General features: G+C 48.6%; 1 protein-coding gene across 1 annotated transcript in view; it reads left to right on the forward strand.

Annotated features, from left to right (window-relative positions):
- The first annotated feature begins 4,532 nt into the window (after positions 1-4,532).
- The window catches only part of LRP4 (LDL receptor related protein 4), a 49,271-nt gene continuing 38,407 nt past the window's right edge, over positions 4,533-15,396 (forward strand). Inside the window, exon 1 of the mRNA XM_046015745.1 lies at positions 4,533-4,787. Within this exon, the coding sequence (XP_045871701.1) occupies positions 4,736-4,787 (52 nt within the window). The 5' untranslated portion in view covers positions 4,533-4,735. The remainder of the gene's footprint in view (positions 4,788-15,396) is intronic.

Genomic DNA, 15,396 nt, shown 5'->3' on the forward strand with positions numbered 1-15,396 from the left:
TCAGAAGGTTTTAAGCCCAATAAAGACATGGCCTGATTTATGTTTCTTAACAAGTCACTCTGGTTGCTATACGTGTAGAAAATGAATTACAAAAGGGCAATTGTGAAAACAGAGACCACTTGCAGGCTCCTGGGTGGCTCAGTTGGTTAAGCGACTGCCTTTGGCTCAGGTCATGATCCTGGAGTCCTGGGATTGAGTCCCGCATCAGGCTCCCAGCTCCATGGGGAGTGGAGTCTGCTTCTCCCTCTGACCTTCTCCCCTCTCATGCTCTCTCTCACTCTTTCTCTCTCTCTCTCAAATAAATAAATAAAATCTTCAAAAAAAAAAAAGAGAGAGAGAGAGAGAGACCACTTGCATAGTTGCTTGATTCATGTTTGTTATTAAATGTGTTTATTCATTGCTCCATTTGTGTATCCGCCATTCTAAATTTATCTTTGCTGCTGAAATAAACAAGATATACTGAGATATGTGCTGCAAAGGCTCTACTTATATATGCCAGATGTGTGACTATCAAGCTTTCAGGAGATAGAAATATGTGTAGAAAACTTGGGTGTGCCCCAAGTTAGGCCAGAGAACTGAATCAGCCATTGCACCCCAGTCCTTGATGTGAGTACCACTGCTGTACTGGAACATGAAAAGCATTGGCACTAGAAATGGTGGTGTGAAGCACTTGTGATTAAAGAAAATGCCAATCAGACTCTTTCCTTATACTTTCATTTTTTTCCCCCACTCCTCAGTAGTAGCCCCCTGGACTTAGATAACAGCATCCACTGCTAAAAGTTAATGATACTTTCCCATAAGTCCTCTGGACTCTTTCCTGGATCAGGGCCTTTGCAAATGCTGTTCCTTTTGCCTTCTGCCCCCACTCCCAGCCTGATGCCTCTTGCTTGGCTTAGGAATCAGTGCCTCCGACAGGCCTTCCTTGAGTCCCCAGATCTAAATCAAGTTACTCCTTTCATAGATCTCAGTAATTCTCCTTGAATGTTCCTATCATTTATCACTTTAAATTCATTCGTGGGATCATTCTTTCAATGCCTCTGCATACCTGTGTCTCCTTCCCACCCCAACCGTCAGACTGTAAGTTCCAGGAACCCAATATATCTGTTTACAACTGCCTCTACCTTGCCTGGAACATAATATGCCCTTGATAAATACTTACCAAGTGAACAAATACCGGAAATAGGCCTCCCTACGCAGAAGTGGCAGGTGTAGGACTTCTTTAGCTCCTTTAGCTGTGCCTTTTCTTGTTTTTCCTTCTACAGCTTTAAGAACTCTTTCGCCCCACTCATGCTGTGTTAACAAGAAGGTGATTCTGGAGAGTAGATGCAGCAATTCTTTGCAGACTCACATTAATTTTTTTTTTCTGTTCTTTAAATTTATTTATTTATTTTTTCAGCGTAACAGTATTCATTGTTTTTGCACAACACCCAGTGCTCCCTGCAATACGTGCCCTCCCTATTACCCACCACCTGGTTCCGCCAACCTCCCACCCCCGCCCCTTCAAAACCCTCAGGTTGTTTTTCAGAGTCCATAGTCTCTCACATTAATTTTTTTTTAAGATTTATTTATTTATGTGAGACAGAGAGAGCACAAGTAGGAGGGGCAGGGGAAGAGGGAGAGGAAATCTCAAGCAGACTTTGTGCTGAGCTTGGAGCCTGACATGGGGCTCCATCTCACAACCCTGAGGTCATGACCTGAGCCAAAATCGAGAGTCAGATACCCAACTGTCCAAGCCACCCAGGCTCCCCTCATGTTCTTAATCTTTTAAAGCAGGGTCTCCCAACCTCAGCACTATTAAAATGTGGGGCTGGATAATTTTTGGTTATATCATTCTTTGCGGGGAGGATGTCCTGCTCATGGGAGGTTGTTTCCCAGCATCCCTGGAGTCTACCCGTTCATTGCCAATAGCACCCACTCCCAAAACTGTCTCCTGGGATTGCCCCATGTCTGCGAAATCACTCCTGACTGAGAACCACTGTTTTAAAGTGTAAAACTTCAGGCCTTTTACTCTTTCAGATGGATTATATCTAGAAATTCAGGTTGCTGAATGATGACTAGGTTATAAGAGAATTATTCCAATCCAGCTGGATCAAAATAGTGCCCATTTCTATCTGGTTTCTGTAGCACTCCCTGTGTTTCCTTTGAAAAGGCCATTAGTGATGGTCTAATTCAGGGCAATATTCTGATCTTGGAAACTCAGTTCCCTGGTCTGTCCTAGAAGGATGAAGGAAGGGGTGGTGTTTCTGAGGAAACTAATGCCTCCGGGACCCCTTTGGAATTGGCAAATTTTCTAGGGGCATGTCCCAAAGGACAATAAAAGGGAGACAAACAGCCCATTCTGGCATGCTTTTCAGGATCTCTCACTCCAAACAAGAAAGTCTGAGAGGCCTGGTAAAAATAAATATGGCTTAGCACTCCTGGCATGAGAGCAGTTTCTGACAGCCAAGACTTAACTCACCCTAGGGGGTGACCCAGGCAGGGACTATGCACGAAGTTCGTTTCTACCCATTGATATTCCCAATGACTCACAGCAGCCAGGGATGGCTCTGTGCACCAGAACCGCACTGAACCACGGAGGAGAAGGCCTTGGGATGCACACACAAAATGCAGTCTCTTGAGCCTGAGTCAGACAGGGACAGCCAGCTTCCCCCTTCCTCCTCAATCCCAGAAAAACAATATAAATCATGCCTTCTGGACAGAAACCTATCCTTTGCATACAGATGTTTATAAATTCTTAATCCCCTGACATTGAAAGTATGGTGACTGCCTACCCCGGATTTTTTGGGACAAATGTATTCATTATACCACATATCCTTAGTTTTCGTTTGGAAAAAAATGTCTCCAGAATCGTAAGATCTTTCTCAACAGGTCAAAAAGCATAGACAGCATATATTGAAACCCTGAGACCAGCCAAGCCCACATCACAAACATTGTGGGGGGTGAGGGAAATGGGTGTTAGAATCAGCTTCTACTCTTCACTTCTTTCTCCTTGGATTTTAGGTGACCTAGGCCATCAAGGTCGACAGTCTTTCCTAGCAGTAGGATCTGGTAAAACTGACCTGACTCGACTGCCGCCTTCAGTCAGCAAGAAGAACTACACACAGAGAAAATGCCTCAGCATTAGTTACCGTGGTGATGCTGGTTCAACCACATTTCACCTGTGTAAAAATTTCAGGCAGAACAGTATAAAGGAGTACCAGCTAAAGGAGTTAACATTTCACTTGTTGTTGCTGCTGTTGCAAAGTTTACATTAGGTTTGGTCAAAGATGATGATTTGAAGGGAAAACCTTGGCAACATTGAAAACAAGCAAGGATGAAATGCCAACCTAGCCATTGGAGAAATCTCCTAATATCTACTTTGCACGATACCACATTGCTTTTCCCTCGGCTGACATGGAGCATTTGGGTCTTGTGGACTCTATTTACTTGCAAGAAGAACGTGGTTTAATGAGATTGCTAAAGACCCAAAGCTGGGGAATGTTGGCATACCAGCTTGGAGGGAAAACTGGTAAGACTCTAAGGGAGTTGGGGGCTTGGACAAAAGTAACAAGACAAGATTCAACCAAAAAAAAAAAACCCAAAATTAACTCATATTATTAATACACTCTGGAGAGAGCACAGGCCATGAAGCTAAGACGAGAGGAGTTTAAAACTTTCTGTAGTAAGGGGAAAGTTAAATGCTACTGTAAGGCCCTACAGACGGAAGCCCAGAGGAGGCTCCAGTCTCTGGGAAAGTGCAACTACAAGGAAAGACTTACTTCCTTACCCCCTTCCTTCCTTGCCAGGATCAGAAAGTCAAAGAAGGTGAAGAGGCTAACAACACTGATTTACGAAGACAGAGAGGAGGAACTATGTCTGGGTCAATTCTGGACGTCTGAGCTGGGGCGACAGGACCCAGACAACCACCTCAGGAAATGAGTAAATGAAAAGGGGAGGTGGTGGAATTATTTAGCCCTACAACAACGCTGCCTAGACCGGAGTGGGGGTGGAGCAAGACGAAAATCTCAGAAAAGGAATTTTGACAGTGAGAATGCTAGTTAAGATACAACCCTCCAGGCCCCCTGATGTCCCTTGTTTGATGTTAATAAAGACCTAGGAGGATTATGCATTAGCAAGCCTTGCGTATTCTGAGACATCAATAAAGTCTGGACTTGGGGCTGGTAGGGGGGCCGGGGTCACGTCCAGGCGACTTGGGTCAGCCCGGGTGCTCCTCTCTGGCACAGAGTACAGGGAGAGGGATCGAGAGTTGCCGCTGGGATAATGTTTTAAGTCAGGGACATTTGAGCAGTAGTAATGGGGACATGGAGGGGGGCTCTCTCCAGGACGAGGAATGTGGGGGCGGCCTGAAGAGGAGCCCGGCCAGCGCAGGAGGCGCTGGCGGGTGGGGACCGGGGGGCGGGGGCCGGGGACCGGGGAGCGGGGGCCGAGGGCGGGAAGGGGCTGGCCCGGCGCTGGGGGCGGGACCAGGCGCGGTGGCGGTGGCGGGGGCTGCGGCGCGGGGGGCGGGGCGGCCTGGCCCGGGACACCCCCTCCCGGTCCCCTGGCGGGGCGGCTTCGGCTCCGGCAGCACTGGAGGTAGCAGCGGCCGGAGGGCGACTTGCGGGGCGCGCCCGCCCGCCGCGGACCGGGACGCTTTCCCCTCCGGGACCCTGTGCCGACTCCCTCCGCCGCGCTGTCCGGCGGGAGCCGGCGGGACCCCCGGCCGACAGGGAGCGCCGGCGGCGTCCGCGGCACCATGAGGCGGCCGTGGGGCGCGCTGCTGCTTGGCGCCCTGCTCTGCGCACACGGTAAGCGGCGCCGCCGTGCCCGCGCCGCCCGGCCCGCCGGGAAAGTTTGTCCGTGGGTCCGGCCGCTGCAGGACTCACCTCCCGCAAACCGGGCGGCGCGGGCTGGGGCCTGAGACCCCGCGCCCTCTCTCCAAGCAGCAGCCCTGAGCGTGCGTGCGGGGGAGAGGAGCAAGAGCTCCCCCAGCTCTTACAGCCCGAGAGCCGCGGCTCGGATCTGGGCCGGACTCCGGGAAGATCCAAGGCTCTCGCTCGCCTTTCCTCGCTGCTCTTTGAAGAACTAGGGGCTGCTTCCCTTTCAGGTTAAGACAGGGTCTCTGCGTCCTTGGTGCAAATGAATGTGTGCGAAGAAAGGAAGGCGGGCAAGGATGGTCGCTAAACCATACATTGTAAAAAGCCCTCTTTGCAGGGACCGGGAGTCTGGGCGGATTTCGGAGCTGGGCTCCAGTAGAATCGGAATGCTTGGGTTCTGGGGATTCCTCTACTCGGGGAACAGTTAGTTCCTCGGACTCCAGACCTTGCTCCCACCGAGGGTCTTTGGGTACTGCTTGCTCGCAGCATCTCCCCTTAGTGGTGTTTTGGGTTCCCTCTCCTGGCTGCGACCAATCAGCTTCCTGCCCTGGATCCTTCCCGGGGGTGAACCGGGTTGGGAAAGAGGCAAAGGAAGGACACAGGGGAAGAAACTGCTGGAAGGCTCCGGCAGAGCCGTCCTGGCCGGAGTAGTGGGGTTGGGGGGGGCGGGTATCGCCGAACTTCAGAAGGCAGGCTCCGGGTCCGCGCGGTGACCCTCGGGGGAGCTGGACGGATGGCAGCAGAACTGCTGCTTCATCTGCTCCTTATTAATAACTTGTTTGGTGCCCGGACGCAACTGCTGTGTGTGATTTGGGCTCCAGTGGAATCTAGTTCTCCGCAGCCGCCTAGCACCGAGGGTGTACCCCGTGATTTAGCAGCTCCCTCTAGTTTGTGCCCAAAGATCAAAGAAGTTTGATCTTTGAACCCCAACTTCAGCTGGGGGGGAGATGCGAACCTTCTCATTTTCGCAGCCCCGATGAGGGGGTGGGGTTCGGAATGGAGGGGTCTCTAGACCCTGGCCCGGCTTGCACCGGGTCTTTCTTTAGCGTGCGCCGGGAGCTCGTGTGGAAGTTGTGCCGATTTCGGAACTTGCCTGGCAGGGCGTGGAGATGCCTGGGCACTCGCTTTAAAGATTGGTTTACCTCCCAAATCCAAAACAGAGTTCTCGTGTCTGTTATTTAAACTGCCCGTGGGTAGTTTAACTAAAAGTTAAACAACTTTTTCCATGCCCTCTCTAACGCCGACTGAATTCTTCCTCTCCCGCGTAGTAGCCGGGCCGAGCCACGTTCCTCCTCGCACTGTGCTCTCCCCCGCCCGGGCTCTCTCGTAGAAGGTTATTTGTAGCCTCTTTGGCGTGTCGGGACAGCGGCCCTACTGGGGTAGGAATGTAGCTGCTCTTCCCACCACATGGGCCCCTTAAAGGGACAGCTATGCTTTTGGGGGGGGGTTTCCCCTTTCGGGCTGCAAGAGAAGGGGATGGAACTTTCCTCTCGGCCCCCTGGAGGAAGTTTTGAAAAAGATCAAGGGAAATGGCACGGCACTGGGAAAAAAAGAAAAAAAGGGAAGAAAAAAAAAAAAAAGGCTAAAACGGATACCAACAAACCCAGAGAGGAGATTGTCGCCTTCTGCCCTAGGGAAAGGGGAGCTGGAAGGTTCTGGGTTGAGACTGTCCAAGAGAATTTTATTGCTCCAGAGCTGTCAAAAGTGCATACACTACATCTGCACGGAGAGTGAAGGTAGAAAATTGCGTATATTTAATGCTTCACAGAGAAAGGATGGGAGGGTTCTTGGTAACTCTTTTGGGTTCTTTTTAAAGATAAAAACTTTTTATTATTATTATTATTATTATTATTATTATCGAAGGACAAGGACAAAAACTTTCGTAGAAACTTCTGAGCACGGGAGGCTTCCTGTGCACATGTGTAAGGACACTTAGTGGCAGGAAGATCTAAACTTTGCCTAACTTGATACTGAACCATCCTTAGAGGTCTGGGGGAGGTAGAGGGTGGGGGGAGAGGACAGATTCATGGTTTACCAATGAGACTGAGCAGTTGCTCAACCAGAAATATCACCAAGAAGCTTCCTAATACTATGTTCCAGGGGCTCATGAAGAAGATAGTGTTTTATAGTATGGATGCAAGACACTAAGGTTTGGGCGCCTGGGTGGCTCAGTGGGTTAAAGCCTCTGCCTTCAGCTCAGGTCATGATCCCAGAGTCCTGGAATGGAGTCCTATATGGGGCTCTCTGCTCAGCAGGGAGCCTGCTTCCCCCTCCCTCTGTCTCTGCCTGCCTCTCTGCCTACTTGTGATCTCTGTCAAATAAATAAATAAATAATCTTTTTAAAAAAATACGCTAAGGTTTAAGGTGCTTACTTGGATGGTGCTAGCCCTATGGGCTTTTCCTAGAGCCTATGTGTTTGGCCTGAACCTACATAACCCTCCAACCTTAAAAGTTTTGTTAAGAAACTTGATTGCTGGTGATAGCCCTGGCTGTCTTTCTCCTGAGGGTTGAGGTGAGGCCTCAGACAGTGTACCACGGTTGGAAGAGTAGAAACCATGTTTGTCTTCCAGGTAAGCAAAAAGCTGAAAATTCTGCTCAGGTGCTTAGGTAGATAGAAGGCTATTTCTGAGATGAGTGCAAAAGAGTAGAGCTGAGAATGGTCTCCTTTCCATCTGATTGTTGTCATGGTGCTTGACTGACCTTGTCCCTGATCTTGTTGGACTTGTGAAAGATGCTTGGCTTGTCACTGATTTTGGATTTCCTCTTCTGTCCCCTTTTGAATATCAGATAACATCTTTGGGACTGGCACAGGGTATTAAGAATGACAGGTGCAAGGGAACCAGTCTGGCTGTGTCTGATACAGAACATGTTGGGCATGTCCATCTTCTGGGCCAGCAGAGAACACAGAAGGTCACAGAGGACAGACTATTTTATAGGTCTTTGCTCACTCTTTCTACTGATTGGCTGCTACCCTTGATCCCTAAGAAGAGGAAAAATAGGAAGGATTGGCTATGTTGCTTCTCCTTTGAAGAGAAGATCAATACTAAGCGCTTCTGGATTAGGAATTTCAGGGACCACTTTAGGAAGATTTGTCTCTTTTTAATGATCGGGCACATCTCATAATTATGAGACAGTTCCATGCCCTTGGTTGAGTAAGTCTGTTAGAGCGTTTTCCTGCCACAATCTCTACATTCCTTGGTGAAGCCCAGCCACAAGTTTTGCCCACAGTTGTCTAGGCATGGGGCATCTGGACCCCAGACAGTGTCTGAATTAGCATCTCATCTTCAGCCAGGGAGGTCCTTCTCCCCTTCTCAGCATGGTGGGATTCCGTGTCCCAGGAAAGACTTCCCACTGATTGGTTGGCTGGCAGAGCCCAGGTTTGGCCCTATAAATAGCACCAAAGAATGCCTGTGCTTGCCACTCTCCATCTAGCTTAGAGCTGACAGGCTCAGGTTCTTTCTCCCAGATACACTCAGGAGCATTCCCTAAATTGGGCTCTGCACCCATTCATTTCTTCATTCATTCAGCAAACACACATTTGCCAAGCACTAATGTTAATCACCACGTACATAGCTCGGTGATTAAGCAGCAGAGGCATCCCTGGGTTTGAATCTTGGCTTTGGTACTTCTTGGTGACCTTATGCAAACCACTTACTCTTCCTGAACTTCAGAGTTCTTATACGTAAATGAGGGGAGAGCTGGAGTAGTAATAAATTATCACATGAGACTATTGTAAAAATTAAATGAGATAATAGTATATTCAAACCACGAGGGGAGAGCTGGAGTAGTAATAAATTATCACATGAGACTATTGTAAAAATTAAATGAGATAATAGTATATTCAAACCACTCAACACAGCCTACTCTGTTACTGCAGGCTTGGATAAATGTTAGCTGGTTTTCAGCAAATTTGCATAAGTAGATTAGAGATGGTTCTTATTTTTGGACTATGGCAGCCAGGTAAACAGATCATTATACTGTAGTGTCCTGTGCTAAAATGGAAGGTCAGCCCTTAATTTCACCTAGTTTTTTGCTTTTCTCTTTTAAAGATCTTGCCCCTTCCTCCCACCCCACCTTGAAAACCTAATGAAACCTAAGCATAGTTCCCCTCCTATGCATACTTCCAGAAAGGAGATCTGTGAAGCTCTCTCTACCATGGTGTAGGGAGCCCACGCCACCTTAGTTTTCCTGGGAGAGGTCGTGGGAGATGGGGTTTTCCTCTGGGAGCTTCCTTGTTAAAACTCTGGGATCAGGGATAAGGCCAGGCATCTCAGATTGCTGTGACCTGGGGTGAGAGGTGCTGGCTGAGGTCTCTTGGAGCTGGAACAGTTTAGAATTCCAAGCTCTTCCTCCCACTGGCCTGGGAAAGGAGTCAGGCCCCAGAGCTCATAAGGTAGTAATTGCCCCAATTTGGGGGCTGGGCCATTGCAGCACCGCCTTCCTTCATGACTACCGTCTTCAATCAGGAATCCTGTCAGTGTGCAGGGATAATTGATGTGGGTCTCAAGCCCATGATTCGCCCCCACCCCCAACCCCCAGCTCCTCCACCCCAGAGTTTGACCCCTGTTGTCTCTTTGTTTCTTCCTTTTAAGTCGGTGCCAGTGATGTGATGTTTTTGGGGGCTGCGGAAAGTTGACCGTAACCAAGAGCAGCCGGTAAGAAGAGCTGATTCACTGGCCTTCCTGGCGGTCTGTTGACTCCATTTTCTGTTCTGCATTTTTGATTTAGCAAGAAGCAAACATCTTAGGTGCCCTTGGGCACCTCTTTACGCCCCTCCGAGCAAACTTCATTCTTTCGCCACACTTAGGCATTCCTATAGCAGAGTGGATTGAGTGTAAGCTTCCCTAACACTCCTTCCCCTGCCCATTCGGGTCTGAGTGAGGCAGGGCAGGGCTCTGCCTGAGAGCCAACTGGGGAAAGCCTCACTGGGACTTGCTGCAAGCCCTGACTTGGCCTACAGGAGCTCCCCTCCTCACTTCTGCGCAGAGCCAAGGATTGGAGCAAAGCCGGAAACAAAAGACTGGGAGCAAACCTCCCATCTGGCTGGAAGGCAGCGACACAAAGGTGCTGCTGCATAATTTATCAGCAGAGGTTTTCTGGAGCAGGGGGAGGCTCTGGGCTCAAGGCAGAGCTTTTTTGGGGGGAGAGGAACCCTCCTCGTGTCTGGGTATAGGATCAGGCAAGTACTGAATAGGATACTAGAAAAAGACACCTGATCAGCACGTGAAATAAAGCTTGGAGATCATAAGTGCCTCTCCTAGCCCAGCAGCTGCATTTCAGGCCAGGCCTACAGGGCGGGGTGGGGGAGGCAGGGGGTGGTGGGGGAAGGCCCTGCGAATGTTCCTTTGCTTGGCCCCAGCCTTGGGAGCCTGGCTGCCACCCCCTTTTGAGCATGAATGAGGACAAGAGATAGTTTCTCTGTTGCGTCCGACTACACCCTTCTGGTGACCAAATACAGACGCGAGGTTATACTATCCATGAGCCTAGCAAATAGGAAAGGGGAGTTCTGTCCTCTTTCCACCCTCCCACTCCTCAGACAGTTTGACAAGAAGTTTCAACTACAGGTTCAGAGAGGGGGTAAAAGCAAATGGTTCTAAAATGCATCTCCCCGAAATGAGAATCACTGCTCTTCTGGGAACAATCAGGGGTAACCGTTTTTTGCCTCGCAAACTGGGATTAATACAAAGGTACTCCTGGGACAGTTAATATTTTAAAATCAGTCGTTAAGCATCTACGTTTGGCTCAGGTCATGATCCCAGGGTTCTGGGATCCAGCCCCACATCGGGGTCCCTGCTCAGCAGAGAGCCCGCTTCTCCTTCTCCCACTCTCCCTGCTTGTGTTCCCTCTCTCACTGTCTCTCTCTCCCTCTCTTTCTGTGAAATAAATAAATAAAGTCTTTAAAAAATAAAAAAATAAAATAAAATCTTTTGCTATCTCCCCATCACTGTGACATTTATGGTGTGTTACCACATTTCCCCCTCACAGTGTCCTGATGAGGTACGTAATGTTAGGTTCCTGTCTTACAGATGGGAAACTAAGGCTCAGACACAGCTCCTGAGTTACTGGCCCAGGATTTGAACCCAGAGCCTAAGTTGTTAAGCCTTTAACCCATACAGCCCCTTAGTATGGAATATTTTATATCCGAGCTATAACAAAAGATCTAGGTTGGAACTATCTATATTCTCTCTTAGATTGACTTCCCCTCTCTGTTTTCAGTCTTCATCTTCTCATGGATTCTCAATGCATAAAGAATAACTTCTCCATGCTTTTGACAGAGGGAGGCTTTATTTATTTACTTAAAAGAGGTGGCAGAAGGAGAAGGAGAGAGAGAAGCTTAAGCAGGATCCACGCCTAGCACGGAGCCCGACACCCAGCTCTATGTCACAACCCTGAGATCATGACCTAAGCTGAAATCGAGAGTCAGATGCCTCATCAGCTGAGCTGCCCAGGTGCCCCAAAGGAAGCTTTAAAAAGCTCCCAGGGAGAGAGATGAGGTTTGTTGCTCTCGTGAAGCCATGTATTACTGTGTGGACCTTGTGTTTTGAGAGGTAGGGGGAGAGGAAAGCAGTATTTTGAGCAACCCTTCACAGAGCACAGCCACATCCAAGCCCTGTTGGATTTGTGAAATCTGTTGGCTGAGCTGCTGGGCAGGGTAAGTAGACTTTTGAGGACTTCGAAGGAGACAGCCCAGTATCATAACTATGTTACTGGGTTGAGAGAGAGGACATATCTAGGTGAAGATGAAGGGATTAATAACTGTGTTATTAATCCTTACCATGTACTTCGTATGTATTATTTCATTTAACGTCCCAGCAAGCCTGTGAAGGAGGTACTGTTATTGCCCCCATTGACAATAGAGGAAACTAATCCAGTTCTGAATTGTTCTGTGATTTAGGTTCTGACTGCTCTTTTCTATACATGCCTCCTAGGAAGTGACTGATGATTAAAGCAAAGATAAAGGATGCTTATGAGCCTTGAGCTCCTCCAGAGAAAGGCATTGAAGAGGACTCTCACCACAGTCCCCTTGTCCCCCTCTTCCTGTGGTCATTCATGCCACCAGCTTAACCCCTTGAGGGGGGCACTGCAGCTTGGCCCGCAGTAGGATTTTCAGACACCTCGAGTCCTGAAATAGCGGGGCTTAATCATGGGGCAGCTGGATAAGACCGCTCTTGGTGAGTCAAATTCTATCATAGTAATAACAAGAGCTGTCGTTTACTGAGAGCCTAGTATGTGCCAAGCATTATGCTAAGTGCTGTTTATGAATTAACTAATTTAATTTTAATAATGTCCATGTAAGGGAGGGTCTATGCTAATCCGGATTTTCCTGATGAGCAACTAAGGTATAAAGAGATTTAAATAACATGCCTGGGGCAGACAGCCAGGAGCTAGCTTAGTTTTGTTCCCATGCTCTTAACATGAGGCTCCCCTGCCTCATAACTTGGGAGGCTGACCATTACGAACTTCTATACCATGGTGAAGGGTGGCAAGAGAGACCAGTAATCATTTGTCTGAAGATGCCCCTTACTGAGGCATCCCACTGGGAGGAGACTTCACCCAGTCTTCTCACATCAGGTGAGGCTGGCCTAGGGACTTAGGGACAGAAATAAGTAGAGGGGCGCCTGGGTAGCTCAGTGGGTTAAAGCCTCTGCCTCTGCCTTCGGCCCAGGTCGTGATCCCAGGGTCTTGGGATTGAGCCCCACATAGGGCTCTCTGCTCAGCAGGGAGCCTGCTTCCCTTCCTCTCTCTCTCTGCCTGCCTCTCTGCCTACTTGTGATCTGTCAAATAAATAAATAAATCTTTAAAAAAAAAAAAAGTAGAATCGTTAACAGGTCCATATCACAGCCTGCCAATCCAGCGGGCGAAGGGAGTGATTTTGAACTGGGTAGGACCAGGACACCACCTGGAAAAGAAGATTCCTGTTTTCTTCAGTACAGATTAGGTAGGAAATAACTACTTTTATTTCTGATAGTCTGGGCTCCTCTTTTCCTTTGGCTCCAACTCGCACAAGACTCTAGCTGAAGATCTCCTTCATTCCTTCATTTTACAAACTTGTATTGATTGATTATTACATACCAAGTACTGTGACTACAAGGAGAAAATTCTGTCATACAGTTCCAACTGCCAGGAGGCTTATGGTCTGTGAACAGTGATCCCACAGCGGGCTAAATGCTACCAAAAGAGGAGGCACAGGGGGCCTTTGGAGAACAGAGGAGGGGCTTTCAGTTTATCTGTGGCCGCATGGGTCCAGGTGGGGCAGCATCAGGAAAGGGTGCACTTCCTGGCCTCCTACTGTCCACCATTTACCTTTTTTGATGTTGGTTCTGATGTTTTCTAAGCAAGCTCTGTCCTTTGAAACAGGGGCTGCTTACCGGTGCCCAGGGTTCTCCCGATTCCAGATATCTTGTGGATGAGGTGAAATTCATTTCGAAGTGGCTCCTTGCTGCCACTCCTTTTAGTTATGTCAGTTTTGTCTCGCTCCATGGGCATCCCTTTCAGTGAGACACACTGACTGTGTGGGCCGCCCAAAGAGGTGAAATCAGGCGATCGGTCCCTTGATTGGCCTAAAGGTAGTTTATTTCATTTCACAATATTTATCTTCATTAAATGAGGTTAATATCCTCACCACTGCCACCAGTGGGCAGGAGGAGAGAGAAGAGCTTTGGTGTGTTACAAAAATCGTTGTCTGATGATGAGTGAGTGATGGTTCCACCCTTTCTGCTGTCATCCCTTTCCTGCTGGTAGCCGTCCTATCCCAGCACTCACAGGACGCTCCTTAAGCCAGAATTCTCGTTCCTGGCTCAACTTGAAAAAGCTGCTCAGTAGCTGTGTACAGTCCCTGTCCACCATGAGCCTCTAAATGACAGGTGTGGCCCTCCCTTCAGCTGAGTGTTCTATGGGAGGGTGGAGAGCAGTGCCTCTCGAACCTCAAGGATGCATCAGTGTCCTCTGGGAAGCTTGTTGCAAGTCCAGATTCTGAGATCACATTAAGAGAAGAATACTGGTCTAGGGATCAGAATGGGGCTGCCATCCTGGCTCTGCTACTTACCCCATGACCTTGGCCAGAGCAGATGACCTTACTTATTAAGTGGGGACTGCAGTCACTACTTAAGGTTATTTTAATGATTAAAAGTGAATGCAAGTGTGGGTGCACATGTGCCCTGCAAACTCTGAAGACTAACTGCAAAATAGTATTATTTGTTGTGAGAAACCCTGGTCCTTTCTGGACCAGCACAACACGGAGGCCCTGGTTCAAAGCACTGGGGCCCCAGCCTGTCCCTGCTTCACTACTTTTAGGGCAAGAGACTTTGGTCTTCAGTCTGAGCAGTGACCAGAAGGAGAGGTGACTGCTTGAGATCCACAAACTCTCTGTGTATTTGCTAATCGAGAATGGGCAAAGGGGAGGGATCCCGAAGTCTCAGGGTTGGAAACTCCCCTTTTTGACCTCTGCCTTTTGGAAATTCTCATAATAGCAATACTACTTACTGGGAGGCAGTGAAATGAAGTGATTAAGAGCAGAGGCTCTGGGATCAATCTGCCTGGGTGTGAATGCTGGCTTCAGTCCTCAGTTAGTACCTGTGTGACCTCGCTACAGACTTCACCTCTCTGCGTCTCAGCGTCTTTAAGTGTAAAGTGGTGACAATAATAGCAATGTCACCTCCCAGGGAGAGCATTCAGTGATGGAACATAAGAAAAGCACTTAGAAAAGTATTTGAGGGACACCCAGGTGACTCAGTCAATTAAGCGTCTGCCTTTGCCTCGGGTCATGATCTCAGGGTCCTGGGATAGAAGCAGGGAGCCTGCTTCGCCTTCTGCTCGCTGCCTACCCTGCATGCGCTCCCCTCCTCCCCAGTCAAATAAATAAATAAAAATCTGAAAGAAAGAGAGAAAGCAAGCAAGCAAGCAAGCATCTGAAGGGCATCTGGTAAGTACATACTCAGTAAAATATGATGTTGTATTTTTATAAAGGTTTTGTCATATGCCATGTCATATGCTAAGCAGTTTACATGATGCCCGTTTCATGGATGAGGAAACTGAGCCTCAGAGACCTTAATCAACTTACTCAAAGTTGTAGAGCTGGTGGTAGAACCAGGATTTGAATTCCAGTCTCTCTGACTCTAAAATCTGTGTTCTTTACTACAACGTGCCACTACATGTGATATACCACCAAATGGATGCCGCCCTTCTTTCCTTCAGAACAAGGCTGTGAGAGATTGGTGAGGTGGCTGAGGCAAGGGAGGCAAGGTGTAAGTGGTGGGATTTTGGTTAACCTCCCAGGAAGACCCTAGGAGCCCATTCACATGTATCCCCCATATCAGATGACTTGCCTATCAAGGGTAGGGAACACTTTGGGGAGAGATCTCTTCCATGGTTGAATTGCTTTAGGTCAAAAGGCCCAAGGCCCTGGAGGCTGAAGGGTGTGTGGCTGGCAAATAGCTTTCAAAGCCAAGAGCACAGCTGAGTACTCCAACTTACCACTTTACAAACTGAAGACTAAGAGTGCCACCTGCCCCCCTCTGTTTCCTTTCTTCACTCTTTTTGT

This window comes from Meles meles, chromosome 8 (assembly GCF_922984935.1).
Source record: "Meles meles chromosome 8, mMelMel3.1 paternal haplotype, whole genome shotgun sequence".
In the NCBI taxonomy this organism is placed as follows: domain Eukaryota; kingdom Metazoa; phylum Chordata; class Mammalia; order Carnivora; family Mustelidae; genus Meles; species Meles meles.